This window comes from Macaca mulatta, chromosome 6 (assembly GCF_049350105.2).
Source record: "Macaca mulatta isolate MMU2019108-1 chromosome 6, T2T-MMU8v2.0, whole genome shotgun sequence".
Taxonomy (NCBI): Eukaryota; Metazoa; Chordata; class Mammalia; order Primates; family Cercopithecidae; genus Macaca; species Macaca mulatta.
Genome location: NC_133411.1, coordinates 95,181,398 through 95,205,070, shown reverse-complemented (window position 1 = coordinate 95,205,070; position 23,673 = coordinate 95,181,398). Strand labels below are relative to the sequence as shown.

Below are 23,673 nucleotides of genomic sequence, written 5' to 3'. Positions count from 1 at the left end.
CTGGAAGAGGGACAGACACACATTTCAGCATCAGACAAACCTGGTTTCTGCCACTTTCATAAACTCTGTGATCTTGGGCAACATTCTGAATGGCCACCAAGCTTTAGCTTCTGAAGCAGTAAAATAGGAATAATAAAACTCACTTTTGGTCTTCCTGTAAGAATTAACTTATGTATATATACAGTCATTAGCACATAATGCTCATACAACTGGTATTTATTTTCCTGCTATTCCTTTTTGCATATGTAAATTTAGGCAAAAATTTTAAACTTTCACTTGTATATACACACACACACACTTTGGACACTGAAATCTTCAGTGTATTTGGTGCTTACATTTAAATAAAATGTCCCATTTTATAAATTATCATATAATGCATTTATGTATCTTGTGTAATAATGTTATGAAATTCTTCAGAAATAAGGTCCTCACTACACAGATTTTTAAACTAGGGAAAGGGTAGAAAAAGGAAAAAACTAGGAGTCAAAAGTAATTCTATTAAGTCCAGTCAAAACAGAGTTGAAAAAAAAATAATAAGTGGAACTCTGCCAAATAGAGGGGCTTGCCCAAGTTCTCTTAGTGAACTCTGGTAGATAGTATTAGGATATAATTTATTTCCTGATATCCCCTTTGAACTAATTTGTAACCAAGGAAGAGGAGTTAGACAATGAGAGAGAAAGTGAGAAAATGAGAGAGATGTAGGGTGAAAGAGAAGGGGGTAGGTTGATTGAGATTTCAAGACAATGGAAGTAATTAGCAAGGCTAACACAAGTGCTGCCAGTTTCTTTTCTGACACAAAAATAAATAATTGATTTCATTAAAATATTAGTCAGTCAACAATGCTTAGTGTGATAATATTGTTAACAGTGAAATATTTATGTCGTGCATTGCTTCTAGGGTGAAACTTTAAGTATCTTTGCCCTGGCTCCCTCAGTATTTTCATGGCAGTGAGGATCCATACTCTTGGAAATGAGCCAGGAACACTCTAATGTATTACACATGTGGCTTAGTTCCAGATGAACAGGTGTTTTAAATATTCTAATCACATACCCACAATGTATATCACTACTGGGAAAAGGATATCATTTTTAATCCTCTGGTGTTTGTTCTGAGCCACACCTTTTTCACACTGTGAAGATTTTCAAGATGAACTGTGATTTGGGGAGGGATGGCCATCTGAGCTCAACTTTAACTGATAGGAGGTACAACAAATTTATAGTTCTGAACTCTGCACCTGGAGTCTGGCTACTGAGATCAAACCACTTGCTGACCAGCATAAAAATAAATAGGAAAATATTTCAGTGTTTTCCACAATTGCATTTTTACAAATACAAGAGATTTTATTTATATTAAAGAAAACTGTAGTTTTTTGTTTGTTGTTGTTGTTGTTGTTGTTTTTGTTTGTTTGTTTGTTTTTGGTTTTTTTTTTTTTTGAGATGGAGTCTCACTCTATCACCCAGGCTAGAGTGCAATGGCACGATCTCGGCTCACTGCAACCTCTGTCTCTCAAGTTCAAATGATTCTCCTGCCTCAGCCTCCCAAGTAGCTAAGATTACAGGCTCCTGCCACCATGCCCAGCTAATTTTTTTGTATTTTTAGTAGAGAGAGGGTTTCACCATGTTGGCCAGGCTGGTCTCAAACTCCTGACCTCAAGTGAACCACCCACCTTGGCCTCCCAAAGTGCTGGGTTTGTAGGTGTGAGACATGAGACACCATGCCTGGTCTGCAAATTCTTATATTATGATTAGGGGAAGAAATTTGTTTTCCATTAGAAACTACCATTAAGTTTGCAAGCATTGTAACATAAAAAAAAAACAACAAAAAAAAAACCTCACTTTACTGAGGCCTAAGTTACTATATTGAAACACTACTTTCTGGGGGGAAAAAGATAAAATCTACCCAAAAGTACGTCTAACCAGAAGTAATTCTGAAGATTCTTTCAAATGTTCTGCTTCATGCTATACACGCGGGCGCACACACACACACCCCTACATATATTCACATATACATGCAGTTAATGTGAGACTGGCAGTTTCCAGCACAAAATATATAGCTCCCATTTCACTGTGCACAAGTTCCTGTGTCAGATCAACAAAACTTTCATTGATTTCTGTCTATCTGGTTGGCTTTGACAATAATGTAATGCAATCGGGGAGGGAGAGTTTCTAACTTCTCCCAGCCACCTGCCTTAACCTCATGCTTCATCTCAGTATAGACTGGATTCCTTTGGTTAGTCGATAGTGTACATTACCTCATGGAGCCGGCTTTGAACTATGTTTTGCTTCCTTTTAATGGTACTGTTTCCCCTCATCTTTTAACAGTGATCTTTTAAAAAGAAGTGTAATTCTATTCAGAATGGTGGTGATGGCTGTTTGAGACATTTTAAAGCTATTAGGTGGTTAATATGTGGTTAATATTATTTATTCAACAGAAAATGGACTTTAAGCCCATGTAAAAAGCCAAGCATCATAATTGTAAATTCTTTTAAAAGTTATACAACTTTATGTAGTTTCAATTTTCCAAAAGTCCAGTTTCCCATCTGGGAGACATGGGTATTGGCCCGGCTGTGGGAAACCTCCAGAGAAAACAGGGGAGCTCCGCTACTGCGGAAGCAGAGTCAGTGACTGTGGGTGGCATTTTCTCCGCTGAGTCAGGTCCTGCCAGCCCTACCCCAGGCTTCTACCAACAGTGCGGATTTTCTGGCAAGATGCAAAACCCAAGTCTTTGTGGTTCTTGAAGCTCTCCTGCAGTTTCTCCTTTTCCTTGGTACTTTGGGAAATTTTCACTTCAGAAGATCACATCTTGCTGTGTCTTCCTCGCAACTGTTGAAAAATTTGGGAAGTTTAGCAGTCATTTATTTTATTTTTCCTCTCATCTGGCCTATGAAGTAACTTGGTGTTATGTGCGTGTTTTTCAACAAACAGGAAAGGGAAGAGATTATGTACCCATGATTTTGAAAATATTTTTTATACAGCATACAATATTTCTCCATGATCCCTCACTTTGCCCAGGGAGAAACAATAGTTTCTTCATAAAAGCATACATTTTTATCTTTTCTCCAATCTATTCCCTCAACCCAAGAGAAAATGTAGTCTTGTAGCTACCAGCCTTTGTATCCCCCATCTGCTCAAGCAAATTGAAGAGAAGAGGCAAGCAGTTGGCTTCTGCATCTGAAGAAAATAGGTGCCAAAATAATAAAGTGGACCTTTTTGTTAGTCACAGAGACTTAAGGTTCCTGCTAGTATTACTCTAATCATTGTGATAAATCTGTGCTTCATTTTATTTGTAATCATTTGTAATAAATAAATCATTTATTACAATCATTTGTAATAAACCTGTGCACATAGGTACATTCTGTATGTTATTGGGAAGGACTTCCTTCCTAGGCTTAGGAATGTTAGGAGTTTAAAAATTTAGCAGCTGGGCACAGTGGCTCACGCCTGTAATCCCAGCACTTTGGGAGGCTGAGGCAGGCGTATCACAAGGTCAGGAGATCGAGACCATCCTGGCTAACATGGTGAAACCCTATCTCTACTAAAAATACAAAAACAAAATTAGCCAGACATGGTGGCAGGCGTCCAGCTACTCAGGAGGCTGAGGAGGGAGAATGGCGTGAACCCGGGAGGCGAAGCTTGCAGTGAGCCGAGATTGCACCACTGCACTCCAGCGTGGGTGACAGAGGGAGACTCCATCGGAAGGAAGGAAGGAAGGAAGGGAGAGAGGGAGGGAGGGAGGAAGGAAGGAAGGAAAAATTTAGCACCCTTTCTTTTCCTTGGGGCTTCAACAACCTATGCTGCATTATAACTAGATAGATAGTACCTAAATATTGGTGAAGGGCCTTCCCGTCTATTCAGTTGATATTATAGCAAAATGATAGGAAAAACATTTTAGATAATTTTTTTATCAGAAAATGAATTTCATTACAAATACATCCCTTTATGAAGAAATAAGATTTGTCAGGCATTTCACCAATGTCAGCTGAGAGTAAGTGTTCAAAGGATACACAGACATGGTTTAGGCAATCCTTATTGTTAAACAACCTTGCAGAGGCAGAATAATTTGATAGCTAAGAGGGAAAATTCTGGAGCTCATGCATGGGTTCATAGACTTGGTTCCACCACTCACTAACTTTGTAAACTTCAGCAAGTTCTTGAACCACTGGTGTGCCTCTTTTTTTTAATTCATCTGTAGATTGGCAGTCATTGTGGAAGAGTAGATTGTGACAATTAAAAAGACCCATGCAAAGCCAAGGGCTCAGTCCCTGGCACATGTACATGCTCAGGAAATGGTAGGTGTTATTGCTGAGGAATGGATTCAATTAAAATATTAAGAAAATTAATATTTTGATAGTGATGGAAGACTGGTTTAATTTCCTCTTCATGCCATAGGAGAGGAAATGTTGTTTTTATAATTACCTAATGAAGAATCTGGAAGAAATGACTTTGCAAATGATACCCTTAAGCTCACCACTGAACTAACAAAATCACTGAGATTTCGTAAGTTATGGAAATTGAAATACCTAATTTAAAAAATCAGGTTTGCAGTACATTTCCACGGATAAGTTATTGAAGCGATCATGACTACAAAAACAGGCAGCCAGGAGGCCAGGTCCACAGAGTCTGTTCAGAGAAGGCTGTCTGGGGCCACAGGACAGAGTGTGCCATGGGGCTGGCAGCCTGCACTTGGCCTTGCTGAGTTAGACAACAGGTGCCGAGCCACTGCCAGGTGTGGGTATCAGGATGAACAAAATTGCTGATGGCCTGTGATAAAGCTTTATGTTAGATCATAAAGTGCTGAGCCCAGATGATGAGAGACCAGTTCACATAGCAAGGGAAAACTTGATGTGTTCACTGGATTATTTTTCCCTCCCTCTCTTTCACACAATCTTCAAATTCTCTATTTTTCACTCATTTTTGTTCCTTCCCTCTCTCCCTCCCTCCCTTTCTTTCCTCTCTCCCTTCTAGTATTTTTCTGTCTATTTACAACCTCTGTCTCTCATTCTTGGTATTCTTGTTTTTAAACATTTTCTAAGTAGAATGACAGTTACTGGAGGATGGAAGGGGTTGAGGTTACCAGAGGCTGGAAGGGGTTGATGAGGGCAGGAATGAGGAGTTGTTGATCAAAGGGTACAAAGTTTCAGATAAACAGGGGGAATAGGTTTTGAGAGCTACTGCAGAGCAGGGTGGCTATGGTCAATAATAATGTATTTATATTTCAAAATAAGAGAATAAATTTCAAATGTCCTACCATAAAAATTAAGTAAGAGAGGTCATAGATATGTTAGGTAGATTTAATCATGCCACATTGTATACACATGACAAAATGGCACATTATACCATATAGATGTATACAAGTATTGTTTGTCAATTTAAAATAATATTACTAATAATGTTTTTAATTATAGGGAAATGTTCATCATAACAGTTAACAAATTCATTAATGAAATTTATCTTAACAATTTTATAAACACCAAATGATCACCAAAATAAAAGTAGAAGAGGCATTTGATGCAATTCAGTTTTCTATTAATAAAAATTCTTAATAGACTAGGAATAGAAAGAAATTTCCTTAAGTTTATGAAATGTATCAACAAAAAGCAGTCATAGTAAGTATATAATGGTGAAACATTTGGTTCATTCCTTTTAAAGTTATTAATGAGATAAATATGCCCCCATCCCTGCTTTAAGTCATACTGAGGGCCTAGTCAATGGAACGAAATGAGATAAAGAAATAAAATGTATGTAAATCACACACACAAAATTTCTCTCTATACCTTTCCATTTTTCAGTTCTCAATGTCACTCTAGCTTTTATAGCATCACGTGAAATCCAAGGTGACAATGTCCACCTAAGAATATTATCATCTGCATAATATATGCAGCCATGGGAAATAAGATTTTGTGAACTAAAAATTGGTCCATAATTCTGGACTGTGGATTCATATATAGATAGCATTCAGAGCATAAGGAAAATAAATTGAGACGAGTTTGATTTTAATTATTAGTTAATTTAATTTGGAAACATAAATTTTGAAAAAAATTAACCTGATAAAATAAAATAACTTAGCCTTGATTAGCATAAAGTATCAATAATAGTACACTTTCCAAAATATTTCTTATGAATTATATTTTATTTGTAAGTATTTCATCTAGAAGGAAGGATCTGTTTGCCATAACGCAATGTATATTAGGAATTTTCAGATTGTATTTATTCATGGCTCGTGTCCTCTTCGAGCAATTACACTCAATTCATAATTGCCTACACTAGTGAAAAAGGATCCTTCACATTAGTGCCATAAAACAGCAGGAACTACAATGTGAGTCCAGACACAGCAACCCCCAATAACAAATGAGCCAGGAAACTAGCAGGCAAGTCCCAGTGGAAAGCTGAGCAGAAGACCCTAACTCTGAAATGCTACTGGCACTTTTGATGTCGGTCCTAGAAATAACTCTGATTATTTTTCTGGTACCAACTGGAAATAATTATATTGTTAGGTAAGCAAATAAAGGCCCTCTCATTAGCAAACTTGAAATTTACATTAATTTATGAAATTCTCAGGACCCAGTACTCTGCCAGGTCCTAAGGCTATCCAGACACATGGCACAGACCTGCCCTCAAGGAGCACAGCCTTGTGTGGAACAGAGGCAGGCACACAGTGGCATTGCAGCATGCCGAACTACGACAGGACTGCAGGAAAGATGAGATTAAATAAAGAAAGCCACTGGAATGATGTCAGTGTGTTTGGTAAATGCAGCAGAAGCCTTGAGAAACTGCCTGAGAATTGTGAAGCACATTTATTTTTAAGCACCTGAAGCTCTTATCAAACAGTCCTATCAAACTTTCTTTCATCAGACACCTACCCAAGTCAACGGAATGTAAAATCCACCACTTATTACAAATTCACATACTAGGTGAGTGGTAATGAGATAACAAATACAGAGGATAAATGGAATCGATTATCTCCATCTCTACAAGTAATCTATAATGTGACAGGAGAGCTAAGAGGTAGAAACTTACTTTGGAAGGCCAAAGTGGGCAGATCACGATGTCAGGAGATCGAGACCATCCTGGCTAACACTGTGAAACCCCGTCTCTATTAAAAATACAAAAAATTAGCCAGGCGTGATGGGAGAATGGCGTGAACCCGGGAGGCAGAGCTTGCAGTGAGCCGAGATTGCACCACTGCACTCCAGTCTGGGCGACAGAGCAAGACTCCATCTCAGAGAAAAAAAAAAGAAAGAGGTAGAAACTTATTTGCATTTTAAGTTTACTGCTATGAGTTTTGGAGATTTGGTCTGTGAGACTTTCTTAATGCATGATGTAGTTGTGGGTAGATAGAAGTTTGTTCCCTGACCAATTGACAACATCCTATAAATCTAACAACTTCTACCTCCTGGTCAACTGTTGAACCTGCAAGGAGCCTTTTCCCCAGATCTCTGACTTAGTTGGCCTTTCTGCCTCTTGTTCACTAGGGAGTACATGCTGGTTTCCTGTCCTTATGCCAAGTCTGACGAAGCCCCAGGATGTCTATCTGCTGGCTTAACTGGCCCTGGATCAGCAACTGTCCCCTGACCAGCAACCGTCTACCCATTGTACCTTTCACTGCCTCTGTTAAGCAGGAGGTTTGCCAGGACATGAACCAATACAATGAAAATACTAATACTGCATTAGCCAAGTCCCAGGAGAGATTTTACATGGAAAGGGACAAGTAATATACCAGTAAGACTAGAGACCAAGACTACTCACCTTTTACAGACCTGGCAAACCTGACTAAAAGGCGAGAGAGGTTTGGTTTTCAAGGGGGAATGTTTGCATTCCTAGCCACTAGCTTTTGCTTAGTCGCCTGAGCTTCTCCATTATATATCATCAGGCTGTCCTTACCATTATTCCCCTGTAGGACTCCTATCCAGAAAAGTTAACCAATTTGTAGCAACATTCTACTGTCAGATATCCTACTAGTTGCCAAGGATGGAAAGTCACCAAGAGACTTCCTGTCTGCAAGAATCTTATAATCTAGAAAATGATATAAAAGCAAGAAAACAGATAGCAGCAATGTGAAATAAATGTTAATTGCATAGCTCTAAGGAAGAATAAAAGAGACATTAATTCTATTAACTCTCTCTTCCATGTGATTTTTTCCTTTTATAATTTAAGTTTATGTACAAGGATGGGGGACGGTGGGGTTAAGGGGTGGGTGTTGCTAGGGATAGAATCAGCGTATATGTACAGCATGTATACAAACCTAGTAAGTGCCCTCTATGTGTTTTCAGATTTCATCGTAATTCCATTTTAAATAAGAACCTCTGTTGCTACAGCCTTGAATTCCATTATTCTTTTATCGACAATAACAATATTTATTGAGTGTCATCCATGTGCTGGGAACATTCAAGATGCTGTGGATACAGAGGTGAAAAAGACAAAGATTTTGCTCTTATAGAACTTTGTTCCAATACATTGAGACTCTTCTCTCCCCAGGCAGCCACTGGCGGCTGTGACTTACGTATTGTGTTCCCACAATCGCAGTGATGCTCTGCACTCCTGATACTTCACTTTCTCTAAAATATCAGAACAATATGGGTATTGAGCAGTGTGTGTTAACAGTTGTCAATGGTAGTCTCTGGGATGGTGTGTCACAAGCTCAGGCAAAACCCTCAATTAGCATCTAAGTAAGTCTTCACAGGGCATATTAACTGGGGACATAGAATATAAGAGACCCTCCCCACTCATTGCTGTCGGATCACTACAGAATAACCGAAACCAAAATTTTCAAGAGTGAATGATTTATAGCCACTCCTTGAAGAACAGGCTGGTTTATTAGGAAGAGGGAGAAATCAATTTTACAAAGATTTGAATGTCAGGTATTATGTGGGAAGAAGTTGAGGATGCCATAAATGAAATCTGTGTTCACAATCCAGAATTGGTCCTTGAAAAATCTCTCTACCCACCGTTTAAGAAACTGAAGAATAAAAATAACTTGCAGTATTTTTGGTGCTGTACCAAATCGAACAGTGTTATTGGTGATGTTGGCCCTGTGACTTAAGACATGAAAACCACAACAGCGAGAATGTTCCCCATCAGGACAAGGGCCAGCCCAGGAGAAAAGTGGGCCAGGGTCAAGCCCATTAGATGTCTTTACCTCTCTTCAGCCTGGCAGAGACCCAGGTTGGGAGACATGAATTAAAGGAAACAGTTCAGTCTTTATCTTGGGAGTTCCTGACTGTCTGAAATAAGGATTTTGATATCTTAAGTTCTCAGGTATGATCAAAATAGTCATGACACAAGTCAATCAGTTGCCAACCTCAAGTCTTTATTTTGCAATGCCCTTATGGAAAGTTCTGTGTATACTCTCCTTTTCTGATAAGCTGGTAATAAACTGGAGATCCCAACTGACAGAGATTCTTTAAAGTACATCAGGGGTAATGTCCTTGTTTTGGAGGGAAGACGTAGAAATAGAGAAGAGAATAAACTAAGGTGTCTATTGCAGTAAGTTTGGTTCTCAAAATGTTTGTGTCTTCCTGGCAGTAACAGAGCAGCAGCAGCCACAGATGACTTGGAAGCCCATCATGCCCCAGACTCTGAGCAGGTCTAAACACAGAGAAATCCCATCTTTTGTGACCCAGATACAATAGTCTGTGTCACCTCCTCCATTCCCTCAACTCCCACAGGGATGTCCTTTGCAGCAATCATGAAGTCATTCCAGAGATTGCTTTAACCTACCAGAACTTGTACTCCTTACATTTTGAGGTAATAATCTTATTAAAACAAATAAATAGTACTGTCACTCTACAAGACCACCCAACTCATTTCAATTAGTCTGTCACTGTTAGAAAGTATGGCTGTCAAGTTTGTTTGCTTATTCATTTATCCAGTGAACCGTAACTGAGAATCTTGGTTGAGCCCACACATATTAACCAAGCCCTGTGTTAGGGACCAGAGATGCCCATTTTTCACAGAACTCACTACCTGGTGGTGAAGCAGACATGTTTAACAATAAATTACAATATACCACATATAAAAACAAAGAGGTCAAGGACTGTACAGATACAGAGAAGGAAGTCCCTGAGTGCCTTCTACAAGCGTTAGGACAAAGCTTCACCAAGTAAGTGAGGGCATTAGGTAATAGGATATCCTAGGACAATTAAGGTTTGTGTAACTGAGAAGAGGAGTGTATCAGGATATTCTAGCAAGGCTTGAATGACGTATATCAAAGCAGTGTTTCTAAAGGATCGAGCCGACTTGACAAATGACATGAAATTTCCCCCTTGGCCAAAACCCAGCAATATAGTTTGGCTGTATCCTCACCCAAATCTCACCTTGAATTGTTATAGTCCCCACGTGTCATAGGAGGGATCCAGTGGGAAGTAATTAAATCTTGGGGATGGATCGTTCCCATGCTGTTCTCATGGTAGTCAATAAGTCTCATGAGATGTGATGGTTTTATAAATGGGGGTACCCCTGCACAAGCTCTCTTGCCTGCTGCCACGTAGGACATGCCTTTGCTTCTCCTCTGCCTCCTTCCATGATTACAAGGCCTCCCCAGCCATGTGAAACTATGAGCCATTAAACCTATTTTTCTTTATAAATTACTCAGTCTTGGTATGTCTTTATTAGCAATGTGAGAACGAGCTAATACACACAGTATGCTGGAGACAAGAGGAAATGAGCCTAGAGGAAGGTGGAGGGTTTGTAAGGAGAACAGCCATACAATTAGATGTGCATTTTAATTAGTCCCTGCCAGAAGTATGAAGGAAGATTGACTGGAACGTGGGAGTCCAAAAACAAACAGACAAAGCACAGGAGACCAAATAGAAAGAATAATGATAAGTGAGTCAAGAAATTATGGAATCAAGGGTGATTTCTGGTTTTTCAGCTTGAACAAGTACGTTGTGACATTTGCTAGGAAGGGAAAGATGAGAGAGAAATGGATGAAAGGATAGGCTGGAATCCAGAAAATAAATGGGAAAAGAAATGATATAGTAGAAGAGATCATGGGAAATCCTGTAGAAATGAGGAAATGTGGTGACTCAAAAGATAGCTCAAAAGTGACTGGTGAATGCAAAGATGTAGGCTGTAAGCTACTCATTTCAAATGGCTAATCATGCATAGACTCAAATTGAATAAAAAGGCATTTACAACTAGGAAATAAAAATAGTGATTTGACTTACTTTGATGACCCAGGATAACGTCTACATATTTTGTTAAAATAAGTCATTAATGGTTTATAAAAGATGCTCCAACATGTTATTTGCAAAGCACCAGTGCCTCAAGATACAGCCTTTTTGTCCCCTGTAATCCATTTGCAAGTAAAATGCCATAGTCTAAAATGGTTACTATGTGAAGTTACAGTTATTATACATTGTATACTTTCAAAAAACCTGCTCCCTGTTCTTTATTAATTTACTCCTTTCCTCTCTCAACCTTTGTTTAATTTATAGTTTTGTCTTCTATTTTCCTTCCTTATTTAAGAAATCACTAACGTTGCCCATTCTTCAAACAACCTACAGTTTGATTCTGTGCATTCCAGCCTTTCTTTTCTTAACTTGCATTATAAAGATTATTAGGATAGATTCGACACAGTGGCCCATGCCTGTAATCCCAGCACTTTAGGAGGCTTAGGTGGGTGGATTACATGAGGTCAAGAGTTCAAGACCAGCCTGGACAACATTGTGAGACCCCATCTCTACCAAAAAATACAAAAATTAGCCATGTGTGATGGCACACACCTGTAATTCCAGCTACTTGGGAGGCTGAGGTGGGAAGATCACTTGAACCCAGGAGGCAGAGGTTGCAGTGAGCTGAGATCGCACCACTGCACTCCAGCCTGGGTGACAGAGCAAGATTCCGTCTAACAACAACAACTATAGATATAGATATAGATATAGATATATAGAGATAGGATTGACTGCATATACTATCATGCATTTCAATCATTATATATTAAATGTTCTCTCTTTAATATTTCGCTTCACATCTCTGCTGGATTGAGGATCTCAGGGATTGTTTTACAGCTAACATGTGCCAGACTTCCCCATCTCAGTCCCATTCTAGGCCAACTCATGATGCATGCTCTGTCCAGGTTCCAAGAGAGGTTTGGCGGAAGAATCCTTATAAACACCAAATCCTTGATCTGTCCTGAGGAAGCCTGAATCATCTGATTGGCCCCAGAATCACCCTGATTTTCCATGAATTCCCTCAGGCAAAGGTTGGCCCAGAATAAGAGCAATGTGAAAAGCCCAGGAGAATAGTGGAGCAGTAGACTAGCATCCAAGAATGGGGGAAAATGATGAACTTTGCCCAAGAATTTGAAAGCATGCTTAATTCAGATTTATAGTATCTGACTCACATTCACAAATTTCCCTGTGCTCTTTCCTACAAAGGTTTTGTTTTTCCTTTTCTAACCTTTACCTTCTGCCTAAAATATCACTCCCTTTTTTCTCTTTCCATGCTGAAAATTCTGTGCCCTCTTTCAGCTACCTTTTTGATTACTGAGATTATATGCTTACAACTTTCCGGCATTAAAGATTTCATTGACTGCTCAGTTTTTCTGAGGGTCTCCATTTAGATCAGTACCCCCAAATTTTAAGCCTTCAATAATGTAAAATTTGTGAGCTATAATGTTTTATACATGTACAAATTATGCCTACATTGCACTGCTTTCTAACTTAAAAACTGTACATTTCAAAAAACAGTAAATTTGTGAGTTATTAAGAGGGAATAAAAACACCGAGCTTTAACATAGTGTGAAATGGTAACATGAATGGAAAAAAAAGAAATTCCTGTTGCAAAATACTGTACCAAGACTAATTTTCCTCTCTCTAACATTTGAATATTCTTTTCTGTTCTATTCGTCTATTCATTTAAGTTTGTCATGAGTGCCGCAAATATCTAGTACGTTCCAACCACTTGCCAGGCCTTGTGCTGAGTTCTGGTGATACAAGATGACAAACTATTCCTAACCTCTAGTAGCTCATGGTAGCAGGAAGAAAAACACATAAACAAATCATCTCTATCAAATGTCCAGAAAAATCATCTTAGCATCCGGAGGACCACAGGCAGCACCTGACATATAGTAGCAGTAAATATGTACCAAGGGATCTGGATCCTAGTACGGCCTTTGCCTCCAGCCAGCCAGACAGCCTCAGGCAAGCCAAGAAACCTCCACATACATTAACACTGAAGTGGAAATGTGTGTTCCATTCATTTAGCTAGCATTTATTGAGCACCTACAGTAGGTCAGCCTGCTCTGTGGTGAAACCCCAAAGTGAATAAAGCAAAGTGCTTTGTTAAGGACCTCTCAATCTAGCAGAGGGAGAAAAACACATAAATAGTCAATAATGTGTGATTAAGACTATAATGGGAAAATGTGCAGAATAAAATGAGTGCATAAATGAAGGAGAAACTGATTCAGCCCTGGTGATCAGAAAGTCTAAAGAGAGGAGACAATGTATCAGCTGCTCTTTGAAGGAGGAACAGATACTGGTGGGCTCATTCCTGAAGGAGAGTCCAGCTTGAGCAGGGATGCAGAAGGAAAGGCATGCAGCATATGCACCATTATTCCTCACCCGCTGTGGGCAAGAGGAAGGGCCAGATGATGCTTGGTGTTCTCATCCAGACTAGAGTATCAATAATTAGCACGATTTGAATGTTTATGTCAAATAATTTGTGGCCCTTAGAACAGAGTTGGTGGATGTTTCCTTGTGTTCAATACATGAAAAGGCTTTCAGATCTTTAATTAGTGTGTCTTTTATTTCCATTATTTGAAGATGAAAATGATTCAGTGAAAAAAAATTCAGCTCCAGTATTAAGATTGTCTTTTGAGGAAGCATATAAAAATAAAAACAATGACAATCTCCAACTCTCTCCATCCCTTCCCCAGTAGAAGTTGATATCTGGCCACAATGAGCATTAATAAATAACCTAGAGGAATACAGTACTGTATGGTTTTATATTTCCATCTTTTTATGAAAATTTTTACAAGTGAATAATTTTTGGTAAAATCTATTTTTTTGTACTCTGTATTGGAAATGATTTGCTTGCCTAATTAAAGTTTACCTGCTGATTATACTAAGTTTAATATATTAATGTATTTAATACATTAATTCATTTCTAGAATAAGAACAAAGAAAAGGGACTATGGTACTACAGGGAGAGATAGTATAGACAATGCTTACAGTTTGTGGAGAAATTTCTTGACATCTAATCTTCCCCCAGCCTAAGGCAAAAACCGTACAATATTATAAGTCAGGTCAGAGCTTTTTAGTTTTAAATTTGTATTGGCTGCTTTCCTAACACATAAGCGCACAAAACAGTATCTGACACATAGTAGGTTTTCAATAATCATTTGCCAAATAAATGTTAAATGAAGTAAGTCACTGGGCTCAGTCCTCAAACCACCTCTCCGTAGATACTGAAGGGTCAGGAAGCAGCAGCAGCATGAGTACCAGCACACCAATATGGAAACACTTTTAGGAAATATTCTTAGAAACTCCATTTATAGGCAGTATTCATTTCAACTGCACTTCCTATTCCTACATGAATTTACTACTTTCTAAAGATTATTCAGCTTGTTAAGAGTAGATACTTATCTTCATAAAGCTGTGAACGACAAGCAAAAAGTGATTTAGGATCAGAGGAAAGGAAACTACCTTTTCTAAGTTGATGCTTTTTTTTCTTGGCTTTTGTGTGAACATGACATTCATGCAACTAATAGTAATAATTCCTGCATGTGTTCTTGACACATTAACCCTCTGAAGTAAAGATCACACTACCTATGCAAGAAAGTGTGATTACTTGAATTTTTAACAAAGGTTAATAGGAGTAACTTGGGGGTTTCTCCAGGTTTCTCTGCCTGTAGAATGGGCAGGCACAGGAAAAGGATGATGATGAAAATATACATTCTTGAGGACTGAGGTTGCAGACATGAAAAGGAATTGAGTGGTTGAAAGCTTTTAGTCTGTGTTGCTGGTTCTCTGAAATATAAAAGCTGAATTTTACATAAATAGCATTAATATAAAAATACAACTTCATATAATTGAAAAAGGTCAATAATTTACTTATTTCTTTATACTAACAAGAGATAATTTTTGAAAGAATGAAAGGAAAAAACTTTTGTAAATCACAAAATAGTATTTAAGAAGGGAAAAATCAGTTTTAATCACTGCATAGGAAAAGGATTTTCTAGTTGATAACATAATGCCTAAAACAAGAAATGAGAGCTCCATGTGGCATTCTTTTTCATTTATATTCCTTTCAGTAACGAAAAAGAATCTGTTCCCCTAATGAAATTCTATTTCATTAGAATTTTTGAAGCACCTGTCACCTATCATCATCAGTTTGTACGTATTTCAAGTTTTTCCGATGAGCAAATGGAATAATGCAGGGTCCATATGTCCACATGTCTGGGAGGAAAGATTCCACGTGGTTTTTGGATTACCTGTCTGGACTCTTTCTCCCATTTATTGCTTGGAATATGTCACCTTCTGTCAATCTAATTACTCCTCTAGGAAACGGCTGTTCTCAGCTCACAGTATGACAATCGCTGTCTTGTGAAAATATCCCAGAAGCCTCTGTAGTTGATGGATCTACCTCAACGGTGTCACTCTGACGTGGAAAACTGACTTCAGTATACAGGCTTACTTAAGATTTACTTGAGTTCTCTGAGCAAAGAGTTTCTTTAGATACGTAAGAAGAGAAGCTGGTGGTTTTAGGAGATCTCTTGCCTTATCTTGACATACAGGAATAAATCTTTTCAAAACATAGCTGAGAGACAGTATATACATCTTGGACTTCTAGCCCCTGTAAAAGAATAACAATTGAAGTACCTGCATTACCTGACCAGTGACACTTGTAAAAGATCAGAGAAGCTTTCAAAGTCCAACAGCAGAGATTTTGATTTTGCTAGAAAAGGGCCCGAAGGAATAATGCTTATTTATCCATTTAGTCAGCCCTTTCGTTCGTATCGACTATTCATTACTGTGATGAAGACAGACTTGGCTGAATCTAACAGAAATTCTTTTGTTATCATTAAACAGCTGTAGATTTTTAATATAATAAAGATAAAACTGCTCTTATAGTTCCACATTCACACTATGATATTCAAGTTTGTGCCATCACTTCCATTTTCAGAGCTTTATAATTCCACCATAATCATTTGTTCTTGGCAGAAATGTGTTATACAAGCACTCAGCTGAGGATAATATTTTTGAACATTTTTTCAGTGTTCTTTCTGGTTATGTGATTATGGGAATTTGGAACTCAATATTAATTTGCTCTTCAGTTTTGTGTTTGTATATCTCAAAATGCTCTTTTTTAAATAACACAATTTAACTTGAATCATTACTTAGATTCGGGTGATATTCATAGCAAGATAATGCAGTCAGATACAAGAAGAATGTATTGGGAGAAAATGAGCCACGTTTTTCATTCTCATCACTGCCATTTCCTTTGTGACTCCATGCCACCTGCCTTGTTTGTTTAATAGTTTATATAATTCTTCAGGTACAAAGTGAGCTGCTGACCTAATTGGTTTTTTTCATTCATAAACTGATGTGTTTTATTGACCAATATACACTCCAAGTCTTGACTAAAATTTGACATCTAAGAAAATCAATATTTTAGCTATATTTTCATACTTGAAATTTTCCCTCAGCCTAATTTTTTTAAATTTCTACTTTTTTTTTTTTTTTTGAGATGGAGTCTCGCTCTGTTGCCCAGGCTGAAGTGCAGTGGCGTGATCTCAGCTCACTGCAAGCTCTGCCTCCCGGGTTCAAGTGATTTTCCTGTGTCAGCCTCCCAAGTAGCTGCGATTACAGGCACACGCTACCATGCCTGGCTAGTTTTTTTTTTATTTTTGGTAGAGACAGGTTTCACCATGCTGGCCAGGCTGGTCTCGAACTGCTGACCTTGTGATCTGCCTGCCTCAGCCTCTCAAAGTGCTGGGATTACAGGTGAGAGCCACCATGCCCGGCCAATTTCTACTTCATTTATTTCAGTATCCAGTGTACTACTATAGTTACATATGAGTGAGAGAGATCTAGTCTGCACCCATCACTTCACACAGGTGGGAAAACGGGCAGGGGAAAGGCAGGCCCCACACTGTCTCCAGGCAGGAGGCAAGTACTCGTTGACTGACCTTGGGCCATCACGTTTGAGACCTGGCATAGGTTTATCTAATCTCTTCATGGAAGACTTGTGAGAGATAATGGGTTAATATTTGTGGAGATCTTTCAACAAAGTGTAATTGATGTTTGAATTTTTATAAACCAAACACAATATCTACCCCCTGAAAGCTTTGTGAGAATATTTAGCACACATGTATGTGCCAGATGGATTGTAATGACAGTTGATAGGCCTCTCCTAACCCTTGCGTTCTGTTGTCAGAAATCTGCATATCAAAACAACTATAATTTTTACGATAAGATTTATTGGTTGAAAGATTTGGGTGCACACTGAAAAATATACTGCCTAGATAAGACTATAAACTAACATTATGGAAGGCTTTAAATTAAAGGTTTATATAAGAAAATTCTTGGCAGGGTGCCATGGCTCATGCCTGTAATCCCAGCATTTTGGGAAGCTGAGGCAAGAGCATCACTTAAGTCCAGGAGTTCAAGAGCAGCCTGGACAACATAATGAGACCCTGATTCTACAAAAATAATTTTTAACCAGGTGTGGTGGCACACACCTGTAGTCCCAACTGCCCAGGAGGCTGAGGTGGAAGGATTGCCTAGGCCTAAGACATGGAGACTGCAGTGAGCTATGACCGTGCCACACTGCATTCCAGCCTGGGCAACAGAGAGAGACTCTGTCTCTAAAAAAAAAAAAAAAAAAGAGAGAGAAAGAAAGAATATTTTTAACATGTCTTATAGAAATATAGATAGATAACTTTTGAAAAATATCAAATAATATTTTCTTGATCTTACCTATTTTTCTCTATACAAATGAATTCTAATGAAAAATACATGGAATATAATGCAAAACACTCAAAGTATTCTTAAAAGCTCAAAGATATGCAGAGATCAAAGCAGAAACACATCATAATACAACAGTTATCAGCCAGAGGAATGTTCTTGTAGTTGAGATAATAAGAAAAGAGTATGAAGCACAGGAAGTTAAGTTAGTAAATAAAATTATTATTCCAATGTATTGTGATGTTCTTTATAGTATTGTGGTAGAAAGCCTCTAAAAGTACTTATTATGAATGAAAAATGATGCCTGTAGATCAACGATAAGGGGACAGGTGGCCCCACCAATTATAAATTCCCCAAGATTGTAAATGTATATTTTATCATACTGTGTCAAAATATTCATTTTAATATTCAAACATTTTACCACATAATAAGCTGTAACCATATGTTTATTTGTTATATTATACCACTATAACGTTAATAAATATTTACAGAGCCACTGTGTATCCTAGATATATTAGAAATGATAGCTTTCTTGATTTTTGATTTTAAGTGAAAATATTCAGTGCCTCAGAAACTAATTTTAAATAATGTTACATTTGTTACACTTTGGTAAGAGCCAAGGAGTTTAGATTTTTAAGACTGACACCCCCCTTTTTAACTCATGTTGTTTTATTTATTTTCCCCAATTGCATGAATTAAAGATGGGGTGTTATCTCAGCTTTGAATTCCTTAGCTTGATGTCGCAGCTTTTGCTTTATTTGTATGTGAATTCTGTCTTTAATAAAGATGAGCTCTGCTGAACTTTCCATTAATGAGAAACACTTAGGTATGCATCTCTTTATAACGGATCTTGGTGGTACCAGGAAAATTCAGAAATGTTGCTAGTCTATTAATAATTAACATGGCAAGCTGTATGATTAATCAGAAGTTTTATGATCTCTAAAAACATAACATTATCTCTGTAAATCGAATTGTATACAATTACATTGACAACCATTAGTTAAAAAAAAAAAAGCAGGCCGGGGTGTGGTGGCTCAGCCTATAATGCCAGCACTTTGGGAGGCTGAGGCAGGCGCATCACATGAAGCAAGGAATTTGAGACCAACCTGGCCAGCATGGAGAAACCCGGTGCCTACTAAATATACAAAAATTAGCTGGGCATGGTGATGTACCCAGCCACTCGGGAGGCTGAGGCAGGAGAATCACTTGAACCCAGAAGGCAGAGGTTGTAGTGAGCCAAGATCGCTCCACTGCACTCCAGCCTGGGCGACAGAGCAAGATTCTGTCTCAAATTTAAAAAAAACAAATAAAACTCAGGACTCCTAACTCATACTTTTTCTGTTACAATGAATATTACATTAGTATTTATTCTTCTGTGACAGCTGAGACTAGACCAGACCCACATCTAGGAGACAGGAGGTTCAAGATGAGGCACTGACGTTTTACTTTCGTGTGTCAGTCTCAGGGCGATTCCTACTCAGCTGAAAAACTAGGAGGAACCCTGGCTAGTTTGGTAGTTATTGATTTGGTTACCTGTTTTCAGTGTCCTTCGTCTTCCTTACTCAGCTCAGCTGTTTTCACTTTTCTTTCCACCTGTGTTTAGGAAGAGACCTTCTCAGTATTATAAATTTTGATAAGATTTTCACACCCTAACAAACAAAAGTAGTTCTCCACATAGGCACAGTGTCTGAGCATTCTTCACCTATACTTGTTGGGGATGTTAGCTATGTTCTCTTATACCCTTTAGCTGTCAAGTACATCAGAAGTGGAGGCTGTGGGCGCAGGACACGACTAATGCAAACCATTAGTTTCAATTCACACTTGGATCTGTTTCCAGCATTTCTGCTTTTGTCATCATCACAGGTTCAGAAATCATTGAGTAACGTCCTGATTTCTAATTTTTCTGTGGGAAGAGAGTGTTACAATTTGCCACCTTAATTGTATTCTGCTGTAATTGTCTCTCACTAGATATTTGAAGCACATATGAATTCTGCATCATGAAACTTGAGTCTTTATACCCTCTGTTCGTTGACTGAATTTAGTTGCAAGAGGAATCTTTCGCTTTTATTTTTTTAAACTGCTGATGAGCACTCAATTGAAATGACTCAGTTTTCATCTGTGGTTTCTCTTCCCTAATAGAATAAAGCATATGTAATAACCTGAAATACTGGACAGCTTGAACTTCTTTAATGCCCCTGAATGTCTCTTACAGCCTTTGTCTAGGTTTGAACTTTCTGAATTATGTATTTCAGACGTTGAGAAAGAAGGGCCTTAATGGCTGTGACAGCCCAGACCCCGATGCGGACGATTCAGTAGGTCACAGCCCTGAGTCTGAGGACAAGTACAGGAAAATTAACGAAGATATTGATCTAATGATCAGCAGGCAAAGATTGTGTGTAAGTACTCGGAACACCCTTCATTTTTTTTACTCTTGATATTTCTCTGAACCTGGCAGGCATTGAACAAGAAAGAAAACAAAGGCTGTGAAAGCCCCGATCCCGACTCCTCTTATGCACTCACCCCACGCACTGAAGAAAAATACAAAAAAATTAATGAAGAATTTGATAATATGATCAAGAGTCATAAAATTCCTGTAAGTACCAAAGGTAGATGGCTGGTCTGCTGATAACTGCTGCAGTAACATACGTTAACCCTCTCAGTGATGGCTTTCTCTAAGACTCTTCGGAAAGTCAAACAGATAAATAGCCATCTCATCCCACGGGCAGCTCATTTAGAAAGCAAACCCTAAAAGATGCTGAGATTATGTAATCTAACGGAGTTGCCATCGAAAAGTTCATTCTGAGGTAGAACAGTTCACAGCAGGAAGAGAAAGATTTATGAGACACACCCTGAATTTACACAATCTCTTAAACACACAGTCCATGCAAATCACAATACACGAGTAAAACACTGGAACCTCCTTCCAAGCAAGTTTGAGAATTGCCATAAAATACGTAAGATTATACATTGTTTGCTGAGAGCTGATACACAAGTGGGTCAGCAATTCTTTCATGTAAACTGACAGTCGTCACCTAAATAAAAGCTGATTTCTGAATAAAACTTCAGCCCCTCTCCCTATACATAAAATTCAACAACAGCACTGAAGGGTTAAAGCTAATGCTCGCTGCAGGGAACAGACTGCATGAAACCTAATGGTAAGATTTCAACATGTTTGTGTGCTGGGGTGATTTTAAAGCTTTATCAGAATATTATCCGCTTTGCCACCAACATTTTCCATGCTTTAACATTTGGCTAATTTTTGTTTTAACCAAATGAAAAAAATTCTAACAGTCAATCATATGCCTTGCCAGATATTTAAGAGAAATAACTGCATGTATTATTTTGTTGTCCACATATATAGGAGGAAAGTGGATACTTTTTGTTAGATTCTGTCATCAATCAAATAATGTTAATTTTGTGGCATAAAGGGGTGAAACCCAAGGCTCACATGCCTTCTGAATAACTAATGTTAGTGTCTGAACCCTAATTGTATACAAGCTCCTCAGTAGGTAATCAGTTCCTTTCGAAAAAAGTTCATTTTTTGTAAGTTAGCAAAACAGCCTAAACCTGAGAATTGAGAGAGACTGAAGTGAAAATATGTTTTGGTGATTACAAGTGCAGATATGTGGGGACAAAGCTCGAGGCCAAATTCACAACTTCACTCACAAGATAAATTGATATTTTACCATAGTAGCTGCACACTCAAACCTGTATTGAATTAAATCGAACACTTTAAAACTTATTTACAAAATGTGTGTGCATATTAAAATTTCTGTCCTCATAAATACCTATCTGCTTCTTTTGTTAAATGAAATAATGTCAGCAGTAGAACTTTTGTTGAATCAGAATTTTTAATACACTGTATCATGAAGGAAAGCTAAGTACTGTAAATTCTTAAAGGTTTCATAAAACTGAGTATTATATGCACACATTCATAGTGGGCACCTTATGAAATGGAGTATTTAGTATTATATGCAGCTATGCATACTTGTTATGTCCAGAATTATTAAATGATAAAATATCCATTGGGATTTTATTTTGCCCAGAAGGAAAAGAGAAGCGGCTCCTTTGGGCCAATCTATTTATTTATTTATTTATTTATTTATTTATTTAGAGACGGAATTTCACTCTTGTTGCCCAGGCTGGAGTGCAGTGGTGCAATCTCCGCTCACCGCAACCTCTGCCGGCCTCAGCCTCCCGAGTAGCTAGGATTACAAGCATGTGCCACCACGCCCAGCTAATTTTGTATTTTTAGTAGAGACGGGGTTTCTCCGTGTTGTTCAGGCTGGTCTTGAATTACTGACCTTAGGTGATCCACCCGCCTGGGCCTCCCAAAGTGTTGGAATTACAGGCGTGAGCCACTGTGCCACGCCACTTGGGCCAATTTTTAGTTCTTATGGTCTGAGTTTCTCTTGCTATATAATACATTGGTGTGGAGCAGCTGTGCATTAAGGTTTGTGAGTGTAGGATGTTAAGGCAGAGTACCTTAGGTGTGTCAGACAGTAAGAATCCCCTGCACAGTTGGAATAAAGACAGATATATGCAGTACTGCTGATCACTCAGTGGAGGTGATAATTTAGGTGGAGTTTTAACCCCTAAAGTCCTGGGGGAATGCACATTGGGTCATTTTTCTCATACTTTAGGGAGAGAGACGTGTGATACACATCTGCCTTCCCTCACAGGATTTTAGCCTGTTATATAAAGAGTTCAAAATCGAGATACGTGATATCTTAAGGGGTGCAGCAGTGTGTGGCAGGGGCTGAAAAACCACATTAGAGTTTACGGGCAGAGCTGTGAGAAGGAGCCACCCAGCTCTGAGCTATGCCACAGAGTCTCCATCTCTTTAGTAAGTGCTTCAGTCTTCACGATGAAAAGCCCAGTTTTTGCACATTGCTCTGAGTTGCTGGAAGTCAATTTTGTTGAAAGTTTCCACAGCTGCTAAAACATTTACAGCAGGGCAAGGACACTCTGCCCTTTGTATGTAGAGAGTGTCTCCACCTCTTTAAAAACATTACAAGACTGTTTTTCTATTTCGAAGACCCAGTTTGAAGAGTTTCCCTTTTAAAACAGAAAATTTAATATTGTAGTCACCTGTTGGTATACTATAATTTATGCCCATATTCCTCAATTACATGAAATAATTCATGGGTGATTTGGAACTGTGTCGACCAGCATTTCCTCATGCTGGGTTTGCCATGGTTCATGCTGGGCTTCACAGCAAGAGAAAACACCTCCGTCTGAGGAACCAGCAGAAGTTAGGAAAGGGGCTGAACGAATGAGAGGCGGGTGCAAGTTGGTTGAGAGTAAAAGGGAAGGGAGTAAGTGGAAAGAAACAGTACATATTTTCTTCAAAATAATGTGCTGTGAAGAGAGAGAAATAATGCTGTATGTAGGATCAAGGGAGAAGTTAAAATGAAAGCACTTGAGATTATTTACATGCAGAGGAGAAGTGTTTGGAGGAACGAAAAGATTGAACATACAGGTACAATGGAGATAAAATGACCAAGCTTCTCAAGGAAGGGAAGGAGGATGGGACCTAAACAAGACGGTGTTACAGATGTAGCCAGGTGTAGCTAAGGTGGTAGCTGGATAGAATGATGCTGAGTAGGTGACCATATAATGACCTCTATTTTATTTTTATTTATTTTTATTTTTATTTTTTGAGACGGGGTCTCACCCTGTGCCTCAGGATGGAGTGCAGTGGCGTGATCCTGGCTCCCCTCAACCTCCGCCTCCTGAGTTCAAGTGATTCTCCTGCTTTAGCC

General features: G+C 38.5%; 1 protein-coding gene and 1 long non-coding RNA gene across 51 annotated transcripts in view; one reads left to right on the top strand and one right to left on the bottom strand.

Moving 5' to 3' along the window:
• The window catches only part of MEF2C (myocyte enhancer factor 2C), a 184,302-nt gene that overhangs the window by 122,381 nt on the left and 38,248 nt on the right, over positions 1–23,673 (top strand). For 40 of the 50 annotated variants that reach the window (NM_001266447.1, XM_078003781.1, XM_078003783.1 and 37 more), the window contains 1 exon segment: positions 20,161–20,304. In NM_001266447.1, coding sequence (NP_001253376.1) covers positions 20,161–20,304 — 144 coding nt within the window. 50 annotated transcript variants of the gene reach the window in all.
• Positions 2,406–7,189, bottom strand: LOC144341463 (uncharacterized). Its single transcript, XR_013418418.1, has 2 exons — positions 7,017–7,189; positions 2,406–2,822 (listed from the first exon to the last, which is right to left on the bottom strand). It is a non-coding gene; the product is annotated as an uncharacterized LOC144341463 (long non-coding RNA).